This window comes from Zalophus californianus, chromosome 4 (genome assembly GCF_009762305.2).
Source record: "Zalophus californianus isolate mZalCal1 chromosome 4, mZalCal1.pri.v2, whole genome shotgun sequence".
Classification (NCBI taxonomy): domain Eukaryota; kingdom Metazoa; phylum Chordata; class Mammalia; order Carnivora; family Otariidae; genus Zalophus; species Zalophus californianus.
The window spans coordinates 142163642-142179783 of NC_045598.1; the positions used below are offsets into that span (position 1 = coordinate 142163642).

At 41.1% G+C, this 16142-nt stretch overlaps 1 protein-coding gene across 3 annotated transcripts in view; it reads left to right on the plus strand.

The window, feature by feature from the left end:
• Window positions 1–16142, plus strand: part of E2F5 (E2F transcription factor 5) — a 25670-nt gene continuing 9528 nt past the window's right edge. For 2 of the 3 annotated variants that reach the window (XM_027571817.2, XM_027571825.2), the window contains exon 1: window positions 1683–2182. In XM_027571817.2, coding sequence (XP_027427618.1) covers window positions 1949–2182 — 234 coding nt within the window. In that variant the 5' untranslated portion in view covers window positions 1683–1948. Of the gene's footprint in view, window positions 134–1682; window positions 2183–16142 lie in introns of those variants that run through there. The other variant, XM_027571835.2, reaches the window with a different exon arrangement.

Here is a 16142-nt window from a genome sequence, read left to right on the forward strand (position 1 = left end):
CCAGGAAGAGAGCTCTCACTAGAACCTGACCATGCTGGCATCCCGAGCTTGGACTTCCAGATCTCTAGAACCATGAGAAAGACTATGGTATTTTTGTTATGACAGACTTAGCTGACTAAGGCACAACATAAATGTAAGTTTTTAAAAAAATAATTATAATTTTATCAATTCCTGTCCCAGCATGTATAGGCAGAATGTTCCCTCTTCAAATTAAAACTAACTAAAACCTCCTTAATAAACACTATTGTTTATTAATTTTATTAATCAATAAAATTTTATTAGTCAATGAAATTAATTTGCAAAACTTGTCACTGATTTTGCTAATGACAAATCACACAGGAAAAACCATTTTCAGATAGCTTAAATTGTTTGGCATTTTTTAGCTGAATTTTTCATGTTTTACTAAAGATTTTTAATTTCAAGTTTTGCTTATAGAGTTCTTGAATTAAAATGAAGACTATTGGTTATTAGTAAAGTTCTGTGCCTATGAATAGGAAACAAATTTATTATAAATGGTTTATCTAGTTTTACCTGTGAATGCTGCTGTCTGAACATTTCACTTTAGTCACCCATTTTGTCAGCTTGTTACTTTAAGTAAAATCTTGCATGAAGCTTTCTTAATTTTGTCATATGAAATTTCTATTCACCTCATATTTATTGAGCATCTACTATATTCCAAGTGTTGTGAAAACAACTCATTTAAAATTTAGACCTGGGGGCGCCTGCGTGGCTCAGTCGTTAAGCATCTGCCTTCCGCTCAGGTCATGATCCCAGCGTCCTGGGATCCAGCCCAGCATCGGGTTCCCTGCTCCGCAGGAAGCCTGCTTCTCCCTCTCCCACTCCCCCTGCTTGTGTTCCCTCTCTCTCTGGGTCTCTACCTGTCAAATAAATAAATAAAATCTTTTAAAAAATTTTAAAAAGATAAAATTTAGACCTGATTTTCAGAAATTTGTAATCAAAAGACTTCATTTTTACTCAGATCTGTGTGCCATCTCATGTATCAAAAATGGCTTGGGGTATCACTGAAGCACAAAAACCTATGAGTGCCTAATATTCTAAATAATACAGTATAATCTGATTTCAATGAGGCATTAAGAACACCTCTAAATGCAGGAGATCTGGGGTCTAGCCGTGAGTCCAGCAATTCACAACCTCTCCCATACACTTCAGTTTCTCTACCCACAAAGTTAAGGCGTTGGGAGGGGACTGCTGATGAGGACAAAACCCTAAACTCCAGGATTTTGCTTCCCTTGCATTCCAAACCTAAAAAGATGATCTATGGAATAAAACCCTGCACTTGGTCCCGGTCACTGAAATGTTTGCAAAAGATTCTAAAAGCTCAAAAAGCGCTCAGCAGATAATACCCAATGACGATAAGCGACCCAAACCTGATCTCCTGCGGCTCTACAAACGGAGCTCAGAAACTAAGGGCCACTGGGCAGAGTGATTTTCTGCCCCAGAGATGTCCTTGCTTTCCCCCGCTGTCGCTGCGGGAGGTCGTCATTCCTCCAGGCAGCTCACGAACAGCAGTGAGGCGAGTGTGAAACACACTCACCGACGCTTCCCCTCCTCCCTGCTCGCTCCTCCTTCCCACAGAAAAATGCGTTTCCAGGCAACGGCGAGCCGCGGCGTCACTTCCTGCCATTTAAACTCGGGTCCCCACCCCTCGCTGCCCCTTCTTTTCGCTTCCACTCCCCCTCCCCTCGGTCGTGGGCTTCATTCACGCTTCTCAGGGCTTGGGGAGGGGCGGAGGCCGGCGCGCCTAGGCGCCCCGAGTCCCGTGGGCGCCGCGAGCGCACCTGTTGTTGCGGGGCCCGCGACCCTTGGCTCTGCTCTCGGCCGGCGGCGGCTGGAGCGGCCGCTGCAGAGCCTGCCCGGCAGGTGGCGGCGGGCGGGGGCGGACGAGCGGCCGGGCGCGGGGGCCGCAGCACCGCGGCGTGGGGACGCGATGGCGGCGGCGGAGCCCGCGAGCTCGGGCCAGCAGGCGCCGCAGGGCCAGGGCCAGGGCCAGCGGCCGCAGCCGCAGCCTTCCCAGGCGCAGCCTCCGCAGCAGCCACCGCCGCCTCAGCTCGGGGGCGGCGGGGGCGGTAGCAGCAGGCACGAGAAGAGCCTGGGGCTGCTCACCACCAAGTTCGTGTCGCTGCTGCAGGAGGCCAAGGACGGCGTCCTGGATCTCAAAGCGGTGAGCGCGGGAGGCGGGGATGGGGGCGGACTTCGTTGCCCGCGGCCTCCGAAGAAGCCCACCCCTTGAAGAGTGGGTCGGGCGGCGTGGTGTGGACGCGCCCCGCGGGGACCGGGCGACCCCAAAGCTAGGGCCATGTGGCCGGTGCCCAGGCCCAGGACTCCGGGATGGGGGAGGGACGAGGGACCAGGATGGCCCCGACCGGCCGCACAACCAATAGGGCCCGGCGCCGCGCTGGGCTCTCGACAAAGAGCCTAGGACCTGGAGCGCGCCCGCGTGGCTTCTGGCGCAGGAACCCGAGGGCGACCGAGGGTCCTTGCTGCTCCGCGTCCACCTGTGGCAGAGGCGCAGGGGGTACCCGGGCACTTTGCCTGGAGACACCTGGGGATCGATTTTGCTGTTGGGAATTGATGGTTTTAATAGGCTATTCTAGAGGAGACCGTGTTCCGGTTGTTCGAAACAAAACAAAAAACCCGATTTTGCCACCTCTTCCGGATGAAAGGGGAAAAAAGCGAACTTTCCACACTCGTTCCCGGTGGAAATAATAATAGTAATAAAAAAAAAAACCCCGCTTCCCAGCACAATTCTTTTTATCATCCTGATGATTGGGAGGGGGATATTTGATTTTTGATTAATTTGGTATCTGATAGATTTCTAAAAGTGAGATTTGCCGTCACACAGAAAGGGGATGTTTTAGAACTTTGACTCAAGGTGGTGGAAGCGCTCAGTAAACTCCTGTTTCATGAGAACGTGTGCTTCGTCTTTTACTACAGTTTTTCAAACAACAGTATGCATCAAAAGCTGTTCGGTTAAACAGAATGACTTAACCGTTCCAGGCAGGATTTGGAAGGATTCCACAATGCCGAGGAACAGGAGAATGTGATTACTTGAATTAAAATTCAACCAGTGCACCAAGTTTAAGTAAGAACCAAAGCTTTAAAAACAAATAAAAATTACTAACGTGTCATTAATCACCGCAGACCCCCTCCTAGGCATTTCCCCGATATCCGAAATCTGATTTTATACTGTTGATTGGTCCCAGCACCCAGGGGAGTGCCAGTGGGACCACCTTACTTGGCTTTGAAAGTGTGACCTAGATCATTAAGGTTGTGCCTAGAGCAAAGGAAACGGCTCTGAGCCAGAGAGCATTCTGTAGTGTTCCCTGAAGGTAGAGAAGAGGACTCTGGGGGACTTGAAGGTTTCTACTAGAGGCCCTCCTCTGAGTGTAGCCCAGGGGGTGATGTTTGTCTTTGAATTCCCTTTCCTTACCCTGAGCACAGTAGATGTTCATTAAGTGATTGTTGAATTATCTGAATTCAAATAAGGCATGATGTGTGCATTTTGTATGTTGGCAAGTAGTTTCTACTGTCTATCTTTTTATTCCTGGAATTTCCCCCCAGCTCTGGAAATTCCTTGTTCTTTCTACAGCCTTTCCTCCCTTGCTTCCTCCCTTAAAGTGCTTTATAGTGTATATATATTATTTAGATTGTCAAGAACTAAAAATGGATTCCATTTAAAAAATTTCAAAAGAAGTCATGAAGTCATCAGAGAAAGCCAGAGATACTACAAAACATGGCTTGCAAACTGCTATTCAAAATCTAGACATTGAGTTGTATCCTGAATTTACTGTGTAAATGTACTGTGGTTTCAGTTAAAGGGAATCAGGGAAGTTTGGGGTTTTCCAGATAGAGCTGAACTGAGGGTTTAACTTTGAGGGCTTCTTTCTCAACTCAACTGGGAATGTGATGGAACTTCGCCTTACTTGCCTTTAAATTCTTTGGCTTCCTCCTGTTTCATCTAAAGCCATATAAGTGTTCTCCAGAAGTCACAGAGAAAGTGAGTAGGAAGTAGAATTTAATTTATTGTAACAGCATTGTTTCATTCATCCTGGAACTTTCCTAAAAGTTTCAAAGGTTTCTGCAGTAACATAATGTTTCTTTGTATTAATGATTTTTTACTCCTAAAGACCACTTTGAGTATCATTTTTTCCACATATACATGAAAAATAGACATATTTATTTACATATATGTAAATATATGTATATACATACATGTAAATATATATATTCATATAAAAATCTTACAGTGAAATCTTTCCAGTGATGTTTCTTATTGTGAACCATGACATCTACTCCTGAAAAATAACAGGACGCTACATCTTGGTGATGCATTTCTTCTTCATAATATACCTGAGGATGTAGCTTAATAAAGCAAATAAATTCTAATAAAGCTGTTTGAGTATACTTTAACAATTAGAGATTAGAAACACTTTGAAAGTGGTTTGTGAAACTTACATATGTCCCTCCCACTCCCACACCTATAGTATATGGTCTTATTTACGAAAGTGGGGTGCAGTACTTTTTACTCCAGTGAGATGACACATTATCCCTTGCTCCTCTCAAGCTATCTGGCTTGACAATTTATGCTGCTAATAACTAGCATTTATGGAGAGTTTGTTCCAGACTTTTTACATATATTAACTAATTTTATCATCTTAACAACTTGGAAATTTGGGCCTAACATCCCTGTTTCACAGATGAGAAAATTGAAATGTTAAGTAACTTGCCCAGTGTCACACAGTAGAAAGTGACAGAGTAAGATCTGAAAGTAGACCATTTTTCTTTTGTTTATGCTATACTGTCTTTTAGTATTCCTTACAAAAACCACAAATTTCTCTCATTTAAGTTTTTCGACTGTGTAAGAACATGGAATGTTTCTTCTAAAGAAAAACACATGATTATTTTTATCCCTCTGCCCATGACAGAAGAAAGAGGTATTGAGCTCCTATTTTCTTTTAAGGTTTTATTTATTCTTTTTAGAGAGAGGGCATGTGCACGCACGTGGCAGGGGAAGGGGCAGAGAGAGAGAATCCCAAGCCGACTCCATGCTAAGCATGCAGCCCGACTTGGGGTTTGATCTCACGACCCTGAGATCATGACCTGAGCTGAAATCAAGAGTCAGAAGCCCAACCTACTGAGCCACCCAGGTGCCCTGAGCTCCTCCTTTAAAAATGAGGGTATTGATGGTGAATTCCACATTATTTCACAAATTAAACTAGGGTTCTACTTTTCCAGAAGTAAGAATTTAAAGCGCTGTTAAGATAGTCATGACTATCTATATATTGTTTTGGAAATTCCTATTAAATATGATTTCTAACTGAGTTTCTGTATTTTATTTGTCATTTTGGTGCCACCTTGAATTTTAAAGCATGATTAAGACGGTATTATAATTGTTTATGTTACTAATTGCCTGCATAATACCTAGGTTACAGTGATAAAGTATTTATGATGTTCCTTATCTCACAGGTCCCTGACTCATACCAATTTATGATTAGCTAATTAATATATGCCCTGACTCATAGCCAGTTATGATTAGCTAATTAAGATATACCCTGGAAGAAATAAATAATCTAAGGCCTTAGTTTGTGACATAAAGCAAAGTTTTGGTGTCACAGGATAAAGATAGGATTAGCCTAAGGAAAGATATATGAGTAGGACAGCCAGAACTTTAGGGCATACTTAACAATTCTCAGGACAGTTTCACTTCTTTGAGTGTATACTCAAAGATTTAGAAACAGTGTCTTAAATAGATAATTGTATACCCCATATTCATAGCATTATTCACAGTAGCCAAAAGATAGAAGCAATACAAGTGTCTATCAATAGATGAATAAATAAACAAAATGTGATAGGTACATACAATGGAAGATTATTCAGCCTTAAAAAGGAAGGAAATTCTCTCACACATGCTACAACATGGATGAACCCTGAAGACATTATGCTAGTTGCAAAAAGATAAATACTCTATGATTCCACTTATATGAAGTAACTAAGAGTAGTTACGTTCATAGAGACAAAATAGAAGAGTGACTCCAGGGGCTAGGGGGAAGGGGAGAATGGGAAGTTGTTTAATGGTTCAGCATGTTATGGGCTGAACTGTGTCCTCTCAAAATCCATATGCTGAAGCCCTAATCCTCCGTACCTCAGAATGTGACTATATTTGGAGATAGTGCCTTTACAGAGATGATGAAGTTAAAATGAAGTCATTGGGATAGGCACTAATCCAATCAGACTGGTGTCCTTAGAAGAAGGGAAATTTGGACACACAGACGCCAGGATTCATCCCCCCAGAGAGAAGCCCATGTGAGGACACAACGAAAGGGTGACCATCTGCCAGCCAAGGGGAGAGGCTTCTCAAGAAACCAAACTTGCCAACACCTTGATCTTGGACTTTTAGCCTCCAAAACTGTAAGAAAATAAATTTCTGTTGTTTAAGCCACCCAGTCTGTGGTCTTTTGTTATGGCAGCCCCAGCAAACTCATACTATGGATTTAGAATTTGCCAGAGGATAAGAGTTGTGGAGATGGGTTGCGTGTCAGTGTGAATGTACTTAAAACTACCAAATTGTACACTTAAAAATGGTTAAGATGGTAAATTTTATGTCATGTGTATTTTACCAAAATTAAAGAAACCTATAAAGCAACAACACAAGATACTACGACATACCTATTGGAATGGCAAAATAACACAAAACACTAGCAATACTGAATGCTGGCAAGAATGTGGAGCAACAGGAACTCTCATTCGTTACTTGTGGGAATGTAGAATGGTACAGCCACCTTGGAAGACTGGCAGTTTTTAGAAAACTGAACATATTCTTACCATATGATTCAGCAATCACACTACTTGGTATTTACCCAAATGAGTTGGAAACTTATGTCTACCTGCACATGAATTTGTATAGCAGCTTTATTTGAAATTGCCAAAACTTGGAAGCAACCAAGACGTCTTTTGGTAGGTGAATGGATAAATAAACTGGCACATTCAGACAATGGAATACTCTTCAGTGCTTTAAAAAAAAAAAAAAAAGCTATCAAGCCATGAAAAGACATGGAAGAACTTTAAATGTATATTACTAAGTGAGAGAAGCTGATGTGAAAAGGGTACCTACTGTATAATTCTGCTATATAGCATCCTGGAAAAGGCAAAACTATGGAGATAGTAAAAGATCAGTGGTTCAGAAGTGAGAGGGCAGAGTACAGAGAATTTTTAGTGAAACTATTGTGTATGACACTGTAATGGTGGACACATGTCATTACACATTTGTCAACACCTGTAGTATGTACAACACCAAGAATGCACCCTAATATAACTATGGACTTAGAGTGATAACGAAATGTCAGTGTGGGTTCATCAGTTTTAACCCATGTGCCACTCGGGTGAGGGATATTGATAGTGGGGGCGGCTATGCACATGTGGTGGCAGGGGTATATGGGAACTCTACTTCCTGCTCGGTTTTGCTTTGAACCTAAAACTGCTCTAAAAAATAAAATTATTAAATATGCACATAGAAAGCTGACCTGGACACATCTATTCTGGCATCTAATTGTTAAACATCAATACAAGATGCTTGGCTAAATGGAAAAAAATTCTCAGGAGACTAAAGCTCTACAACACTAATAAAAATTATATTAATAGCTGGTACTAAATGGCGCTATGCCCGATGCTTTACTTGTATGAACTCATTTAACCCTGAAAAGATTAAAGAGAGATATGTCTCCATTTTGCTGATAGGAAAGTGACGTGTAAGGAGGTTGACAGTCAATATCCACAGTAGTTCAAGCCCCAATTTACTTAAAAAAAAAAAAAGCTTTGGGGTGCCTGGCTAGCTCTGTCGGTGGAGCATGTGACTCTTGATCTCAGGGTTGTGAGTTCCAGCCCCACATCCAGTGTAGAGTTTACTTTAAAAAAATATTCACAGTGGGGCACCTGGGTGGCTCAGATGGTTAAGCGTCTGCCTTCGGCTCAGGTCATGATCCCAGGGTCTTGGGATCGAGTCCCGCATCGGGCTCCCTGCTAGGCGGGGAGCCTGCTTCTCCCTCTGCCTCTGCCTCTCTCTCTCTGACTCTCATGAATAAATAAATAAATAAAAACATATAAAAAAAATATTCACAGTGAGTGACAAGTAAGTTTAGGTAGCCTGCTACCAGAAGTGATGCCCTGAGCCACCATGCTAAGCATATACATAGGTTATTAAGTTTAAAGGTAACTATTAATAGACCAGAAACACACTTTGAACTGCAATCTCATTTTAAGGGGGGAAAATAACAGCTTAAGTCCATGAAAAGGAACAAAAGGTTACATCATGAAAGCATAACACAAAATACATCAAATGAGTGATAATTGAAACCTCTTTCTATATTACACATGATTGTATTTAAATCCTTTTTCTTTTTATTAAGTTGGTTTTTTTTACTATTTTTTTTTTTTTTTGAGAGAAAGAGAGAGTGCCAGTGGGGGGAGGGGAGGGGCAGAGAGAGAGGGAGAGAGAGAGAATCCCAAGCAGGCTCCATGCCCAGCACGGAGCCCGACCTGGGGCTTGATCTCAAGACCCTGAGACCATGACCTGAGCAGAAATCAGAGTTGGACACTTAACTGACTGAGCTACGCTTCAATAAAGTGGTTTAGATGAAAAAGAATTCAGGTGTCTATTTACAAGAAACTCGCCAACTTTAAAAGTCTCAAAAAGTTTGTTACACCAGGCAAAAAGAGAGAAAATAAATTAGGAATGAGAGTCATAATTTTCAGATAGTCTACTTTAATATCAAGAGTACTAAATGGTAGGGCGCCTGGGTGGCTCAGTTGGTTAAGCGACTGCCTTCCACTCAGGTCATGATCCTGGAGTCCCTGGATCGAGCCCCGCATCGGGCTCCCTGCTCCGCGGGAAGCCTGCTTCTCCCTCTCCCACTCCCCCTGCTTGTGTTCCTGCTCTCGCTGTCTCTCTCTCTGTCAAATAAATAGATAAAATCTTTAAAAAAATAAAAATAAAAAATAAATTATAAACATAATTTATGATGGCCTCATAAGTTACATCCATCACATTAGTCAGAATTAACCTTTCTTACAGACAGGTATATAAGTTGTTTCTAGGCTTTTTCCCATCTCCTTCAACAAATAGGAGTTAACCATTGTGTGCCTCAGTCCCTTTAGTAGATTGCAGCTTACGGTTGTAGGGGAAAGTCAGGGAAATGGGTCAGTTGCACACTTCTTACGCTGTAAGGTGGGTTTGGAAGCACCTACTGAATATTATGTCTTGCATTTTTTGGAGATGATAGCCTTAAGCTATCTTTTTTTTAAAAAAGATTTTATTTATTTGAGAAAGTGCAGGTGCTCAAGCATGAGTGTGGGGAGGGGTGGGGCCAGAGGGAGAGGGAGAAGCAGGCTCCCTGCTGAGCGGGGAGCCCTACATGGAGCTCCGTCCCAGGACCCTGGGGTCAAGACCCCACCCAAAGGCAGACGCTTAACCGCCTGAGCCACGCACACAGGCGCCCCACCTCAAGGCTTTTCTACGTTGGACTGCTGTCTTGTCCAGTGGCCTCAGCTGTGTCTGCTTTGTGAATTGTTGTCCTATAGTTTCTCTCTTGTGCCTTGATTGCTCCGAGGTGCCTCCCTACTGTCCCAGATGGTACTTCCAGTTCTCCCGTGGACCTTGAAATTAAATAGCCCAACCGTTAGGAATCATATAAAAGGAGTAACGTAGGATCCAAATGGGATGAATGTTTTGAGTAGTGAAATACACCTTTTTATATCTATTTTTGCTCTTTAGAAGCCTTTTTGTTCTACTTCACTGGACTTGACTGCCTTCCAAAGTGTTAATTAGTGAGTTAGTGAGATAGGTAGGGGTATTCTCTTTTATTCCATGATACACCTTCCAAGAGCAAACTTTTCTCATTACTTTAGGGGAGAAATTGCATCAATAATTGAAATTGGATTAATAACACAACTGAAATGCCTACCATGTGCCAGGCACTCTTCTAAGTGTTTCAGATACATTCATTTGATCCTCAAATAACAGCATCTTAACAGTCATACAGATCAGGAAATTGAAGCACAGAGAGGCTAAGTAACTTGCCCAGGGTCATAAAGTTAGTAAGTCAGGCCTATCCCAGAGCCTCTCATGTCTCTGCCTGCCACCAGCACAAACCCAAGTGGTAGAATAGCAGATGCACACTGAATTTTGCTCTTGTTTTAAAAAAGTTAGTACTTATGAGGAGAGAATTTTCAAAGCAGTTGAAGACTTGGACAGGCCACCTAGAGTTTGCAATTTATAGATTTCAGAGTTTCAGCAGGCTTTTCCTACTTAAACAGATACTTTATCAAATATCTTCTTTTTTCTTTTGAGTAATCTTTGGTGACTTGAGTAAAACAATAAAAAAGTTTCTTTATAAAAGCTTATGCAGGGTTTATTAAAAGGCTCAAGCTTCTAGTTATAAAATAAATAAGACGGGAATACGAAGTATAACTATGGAATGTAGTTAATAATATGTAACAACTTTGGTGACAGTAGCTAGGTTTAACATGGTGATAACAACATATATAAATGTTGAATCACTAAGTTGTACACTTGAAACTAATAAGTTATTGTATGTCAACTGTACTGCAATAAGAACCAATTAAAAATAAAAATTAGAACAAATTTAAAGTTTATGCATTTCAAAAATATTGGTCCATATATATCAATATCATATTTAGGAATGACAGTTTGGGGTAGCAAAAGCATTGGAGATTTTTTAGGAGGAATTTGTTTGGGGCAGGATACTGAGTTGGAATTAAAATACTGTGTGCTTAGTGCTGCTTCTTGAGGGACGCCTTTGTATCCATAAAGTTAGTTCTTTATTTTTGGTATTTAATTTCCTTATTGATTCAGTGTCCCCTGCAGACCCATTGAAAGCACGTGGCAGCCTCTTCCAGCAACTTTCCCTTTTGCCTCCACCTTAAGTGATCTCTCTTTTTTTCAACCTCTTATAATACTTTATCTCTACAATATGGGACTGTTTCCATTTTTATACTTCATCCTCTAACACAAGGTGTTACCCACAACCTTAGATATGTATACAGTTCTTTTGTTACAAGTACCAGTGGTACTTAAATTGCTTATTCAGTGCAATTTTTTTTTTTAGTTTGGGAATTTTGACGGCACACCGCACTTACTTAAAATCTTGAAATTATAGAGCCCATTTGAAAATGTTTTGCCACAAACCTATTTCATGAATATGTAATTAATGTCAAGTTCCGTTTGATTATCCATTAGCTTTATGAGTCTGTATCCTATAAAATGAGGAGAATGGTACCTCCTTTAGAAAATGGTGTGAGGATTAAATTAGGTAATATTCCTTGGAAGATCCTATTTCACCGTTATCCTGTTACTGGCTTATAAATGGTTCTTCTTAGCTGTGATTTGAAATCAGACATTCTGTAAGTTAATTATCTTTATCAGTATTTGAAATTAGCTAACAATCAGTCCAAACCTTATCATAAGATAGATAACAGAAAATACCACATGGCACAGTCGAAAGTGAGTTCACTTGGTTTTAAAAAAAATTTTTGAATATTTTATGGGCACTCTGGGGGCATCACTTGGGTTCTTTTCACCTTATTGTTAGCATCCTATCATCTGTATGTGTGTGTACATGTGTATATAACTAACTGACTTTATATAGTGTTTCCCTGGCACATTTTTTACTTTTAGATTCTGGCCCCACTGACTGTAGTATTAGTTTCCAAAGCACAGTAGCTGAAACACTGAGTACACATGTATTGACAGTTATGGTCCTGGAAGAAAGTAAAGTACCTGCTTTGCAGATGGAGAACCTGAAAGACGGGATGTTTCCCATAGTTATTGTTTGTATGTTAGCGCATTTGAATGCAACATCATGTTCCATCAGAAGAGCATTGTTGAACAAATGAGCTGCAGCTAATCTTAACTCAAATAAACCTACCACATAATCTCTCTCCCTCACCCAGAGTTGACATTGGGTCTTAGTGGACTCATTTGTTAAAGTGAAGGGGTGGGGCCAGGAAATTCTTAAAGCCCTTTTAAGCACTTACATGTGATCTCTCTCAGTTCTCCTGATTTATCTTACCCACCTCCAAAAAGCATCACAAGCTTTAATTTTGTTCCCCATATAGATACCACTTTGTTTGCAATTGGTGACATAGTTTTAGAAAAGGATTTACTATTTGGAGGGGAGATGTATTTCTTTCAGAGGGTTGTTTATCTTCCCCCCAAACTGAGTTGGTTTGTACAAATAGATGCTTCCTTTGTGTTTTGTAGGTCAAATTTGTAATAGCAAATGTAACCTTTTAAAGTAAATTTGATGCATGCGCATGTGTGCTTATTCAATAGCCATGTGGCAACATGGGATGATGATGTAACCATTTGCTCTCTGCCTGCCCCTTGACAGTACCCAGGCTGTTCTCCAAGGCTGGAGAAAAGTGCACACTGATGCTCATGGGTCTCAGTTTAAATTCACAATAACTAACTTCAAGAGGACTAATATTGCGTCCAGCATTCCTTCTACAGTATTTACTCCTACTCTCCTAGATGAATATTTCATCTTTCTCCTAAACCATTAACCATTCCCTCCCCTCTTCACTCCCCCCCCCAACAACCTCCACTTATGAGAAAATAGAAAGCAACCAGAAGGAAATGTCTAAACTCTCCCCCTTCCTGGTCTATTATCCTACCTACATCTGCACCGGAAACTCGGCTGGAATGCAGTTATTAATATGCCTTGTTATCATTTAAGGCTAATCCTCAGCTCATCTGATTCACATTCTTCCTTGCCTACCTGTAGCAGTCCTTTCTCTCTCCTGCATTGGTTAATTATCCCTCTGCCTCCGTTATTGGACGGTTCTTATCAGCATAATTTACATGTTGAATTAGCTCCCATCTTTAAAAGAAGAGAGAAAGGAAGGGGGAAAAAACTTCCTGGAGGGACTCCACAATCCCCTACAGCTACTGCCCCATTCTTCTGTTCCTCTCTGCAGCAGAATTCTTCAAAAGAGTTGTCTGCTGTAGCTTTCCTTCCACTCTTTGTTGGAATCTCTCCATTAAGGCTTTGATTCCATTACTCAGTCAAGACAGCTCTGACCAAGGTCACCAGTGACTTGCCAAAGTCAAGTCCATGATCAGGTCTACTGCTCATCTGACTCACCCTGACAGCGGTACTTGACCTGGTCACTCTTTCTTACACTCTTCCCTTGGCTTCAAGATGCCACTCTTTCTATTTCTCTTACTTCAGTGTCAAGTTGCTCCTCACTTCCCAGATCTTAAACACTGAGTACCCTGGGGTCAGCCTTTAGACATCTTCTCTTTCTAGTTTTACCTCCTTAGGTGAATCCACTGGGTTCCATCCCGTGACCTAAAATGTCTATTTACTAATGACTACTGAAATGATATCTCTAGCTTGGACTTCTCTGCTCACCCACACACTCGTGTCCAGTCGTCTTCTGAACCTCTCCCCTTGGAGGTCAAATTATCCAAAGCCAAGTTCCTGATTTCTAGTGCCTCAAACCTGTTCTTCTGCAGTCTTCCTCATCTCCAGTTGTTCATGTCAAAAACTGTAGAGTTACCCTTGACTCTGCTCTCTGGATCTGCTTGCTATACCTTCAAAATATATCCCGAATCTCACCATTTCTCACAACATCCTCAGTTACCTGTTCATTCAAGCCACTAACCATCTCTCGAATGGATTATTGACATTGCTTTCACAATAGCCTTTTTTTCCTACCCAGAACACCCAGAGAGAACGTTTTAAAGCAGGGCATCAAATGACCATGTGTGTAAAGCCTTCCAGTGGCTTTCCATTTCACGGGGAATAAGAGCTGAAATCTTGACAATGGCCTGCAAGACCCCAGTGATCTGGCCCCTCGCTATCCGGGGTGTCCCCATCTTTATCTCTGTCTCTCACTACCTCCTCCCCCCGCCTTGTCTCCCTCCTTCCCTCCCCGCCCCTTTCTCTCACCGTTCTCCCTCTCACTCACTCTTCTGGCCATACTGGCTCGCCCGTCTTTCCTTGAAGAGTGTAAGCATATTCCTACTTCAGAGCCTTTGCACTTGCTGCTTCCTGTCAGATATTCTTCAGGGTCACTTTCTCCATTCAATTCAAATGCCACCTTATTCGGGGAGCTTTAAAATTCTGTATATATAGCCCCTACATGCATTCCTCCTAACATAATTATTTGCATGTTATTAACTCCTTCCCCCTCTTTGAGGGCAGGGACTTTGTTCCATTACTACTCTATCCATAAGACACAGAACAAGCCTGACACATCATAGTGGCTAAATGAATGATGATCATGGTGATTCATTGTATGATTCTATTGAATATGATGTCTTGAATTACTTCATAAAACTTTAAGAATTCACACAACTTTCTGAAACACTACATAAAATGTGATAGGTCCATATACACACAAACTCTAAATCTCATCCATGATCCGCGTAGCAGACAGTTGTGCTAAGATTATCTAGTTTAATCTCCACAATTCAGATATGTTATTATTGCATTTTACAAAAAAGGAAATGAAGCTTCATGAGTCTGAGACGAGCTGAAGATAGGAAGTGGCGGCACTGTGACTGGATCCCTGTGTGCCAAACTCCAGAACCTACGGTCCAAAGAATGACAGGGCTGCTGAAATAAAAACCTCCTGGAGATCCTTTTTAAGTGATAATGTTCTGTACATGCTGGTCATTTATGTGTTTATATAGTTAAATAGAAAAATATTTAAGAAATAATGTTTAGTTTTGGAAATAAAGGACTAAAATTTGTCATGTTAAAACAGTAATGAATTATAAACTAGATTATAAACTTTAAAAAATTTTGGCCTAAAAGTGAGCTCTGATGGCTCTTTGCCTGATGACCTTGGATAGCTCTTGCAGTCTGGTTCATACAAACATGCTCTAATACCCTAACCGGTGAGCTGTTGCTATGGTGGTGAAGGCTTTTGTGTGTGAGTACATAGATACGGATACCGTAGAGCTGGCTTGAAGGGCTCTGGGTTACTTCTCAAGAAGACTTCTTCCAAGGGAAGTAAGAGATGAATCCTCAACTTCAGATTTTTACAGTTAACTTTGCAGGAGATTATTGCTCTTTAGAAAAACAGCCTCAGACTCAAGCAACTTTAGGAATGTTGATAAAACAGGAAGGAAATTGCTAAGTAGAAGGGAAGAGGAGATCAATGAAACCATGCCTCATCCTACTTTTAATTTTCTGGTTCTCTAGAAGAGATGGAACCAAAATAGTCAGAGTTGGGGACTCAGAGCCTCGGTTTCTGGTTCTTCATTCTTTCTGCCACATCTTATTTATTCTCCTGGTCCACTGATTGAAGCATGAATCCCCTTCCTGAAGGCCTGAATGATTAATTAATCGGACAGTAGTAACTTGGTGTTTTGGTAGCACAATAAATGGGTTGATGGAATCGACGTTAAATGCCTATGAAGTTAAGTCACACTTGCTCCTGTAGAAAGAAGGTCCATATTGCTAATAATATGCTGTCCCGGATTGTGTGTGTGTGTGTGTCCTGTGTTTTTAAAGAATCAAGAAAGTGGTGATGCCTTGGGAGAGCTGGTAACCAATTATATGAAACTAAATTCTGTTCATTAATTTGGATAATATGCTGAATTTTGTACGGACATAAATGTGTTTTTTCTTTACTACCATAACTCTTATCACATGACTCCACATTCAAGATAGGTTATTGTGTAATTCACCCTGAAAAAGAGCTGTAGGATAACTTCTTTCTGAAGGTTCTGTCTATTTCATAGGGGAACAAAGCTCATAAAGATGAATGGGAACCAATTAGAGAAACAGTCTAGCATTCCTGCATTTATTCATAACATGGTAGCATGAAATATTTTTGTTGACCTTACTTTTGTTGAGTCAAACTACCAAGCTTTTGTATTATATTTGCTGGTACCACAACTTTGTGCTATAGAGTTTGATTTCTTGTTGATTTTATACTTTGTGTTGGATGGCATGATTCACTCCTCCATTTTCATTGTGAGTTTAAAAAATGTAGATAGTATATTTCGGTACTACAAGTGTATGTATAATTTAGACTTACCCCCCAAGTCTCTAGACTTAATTATTAACAGGTTGCTGAGATATAATTTTTCA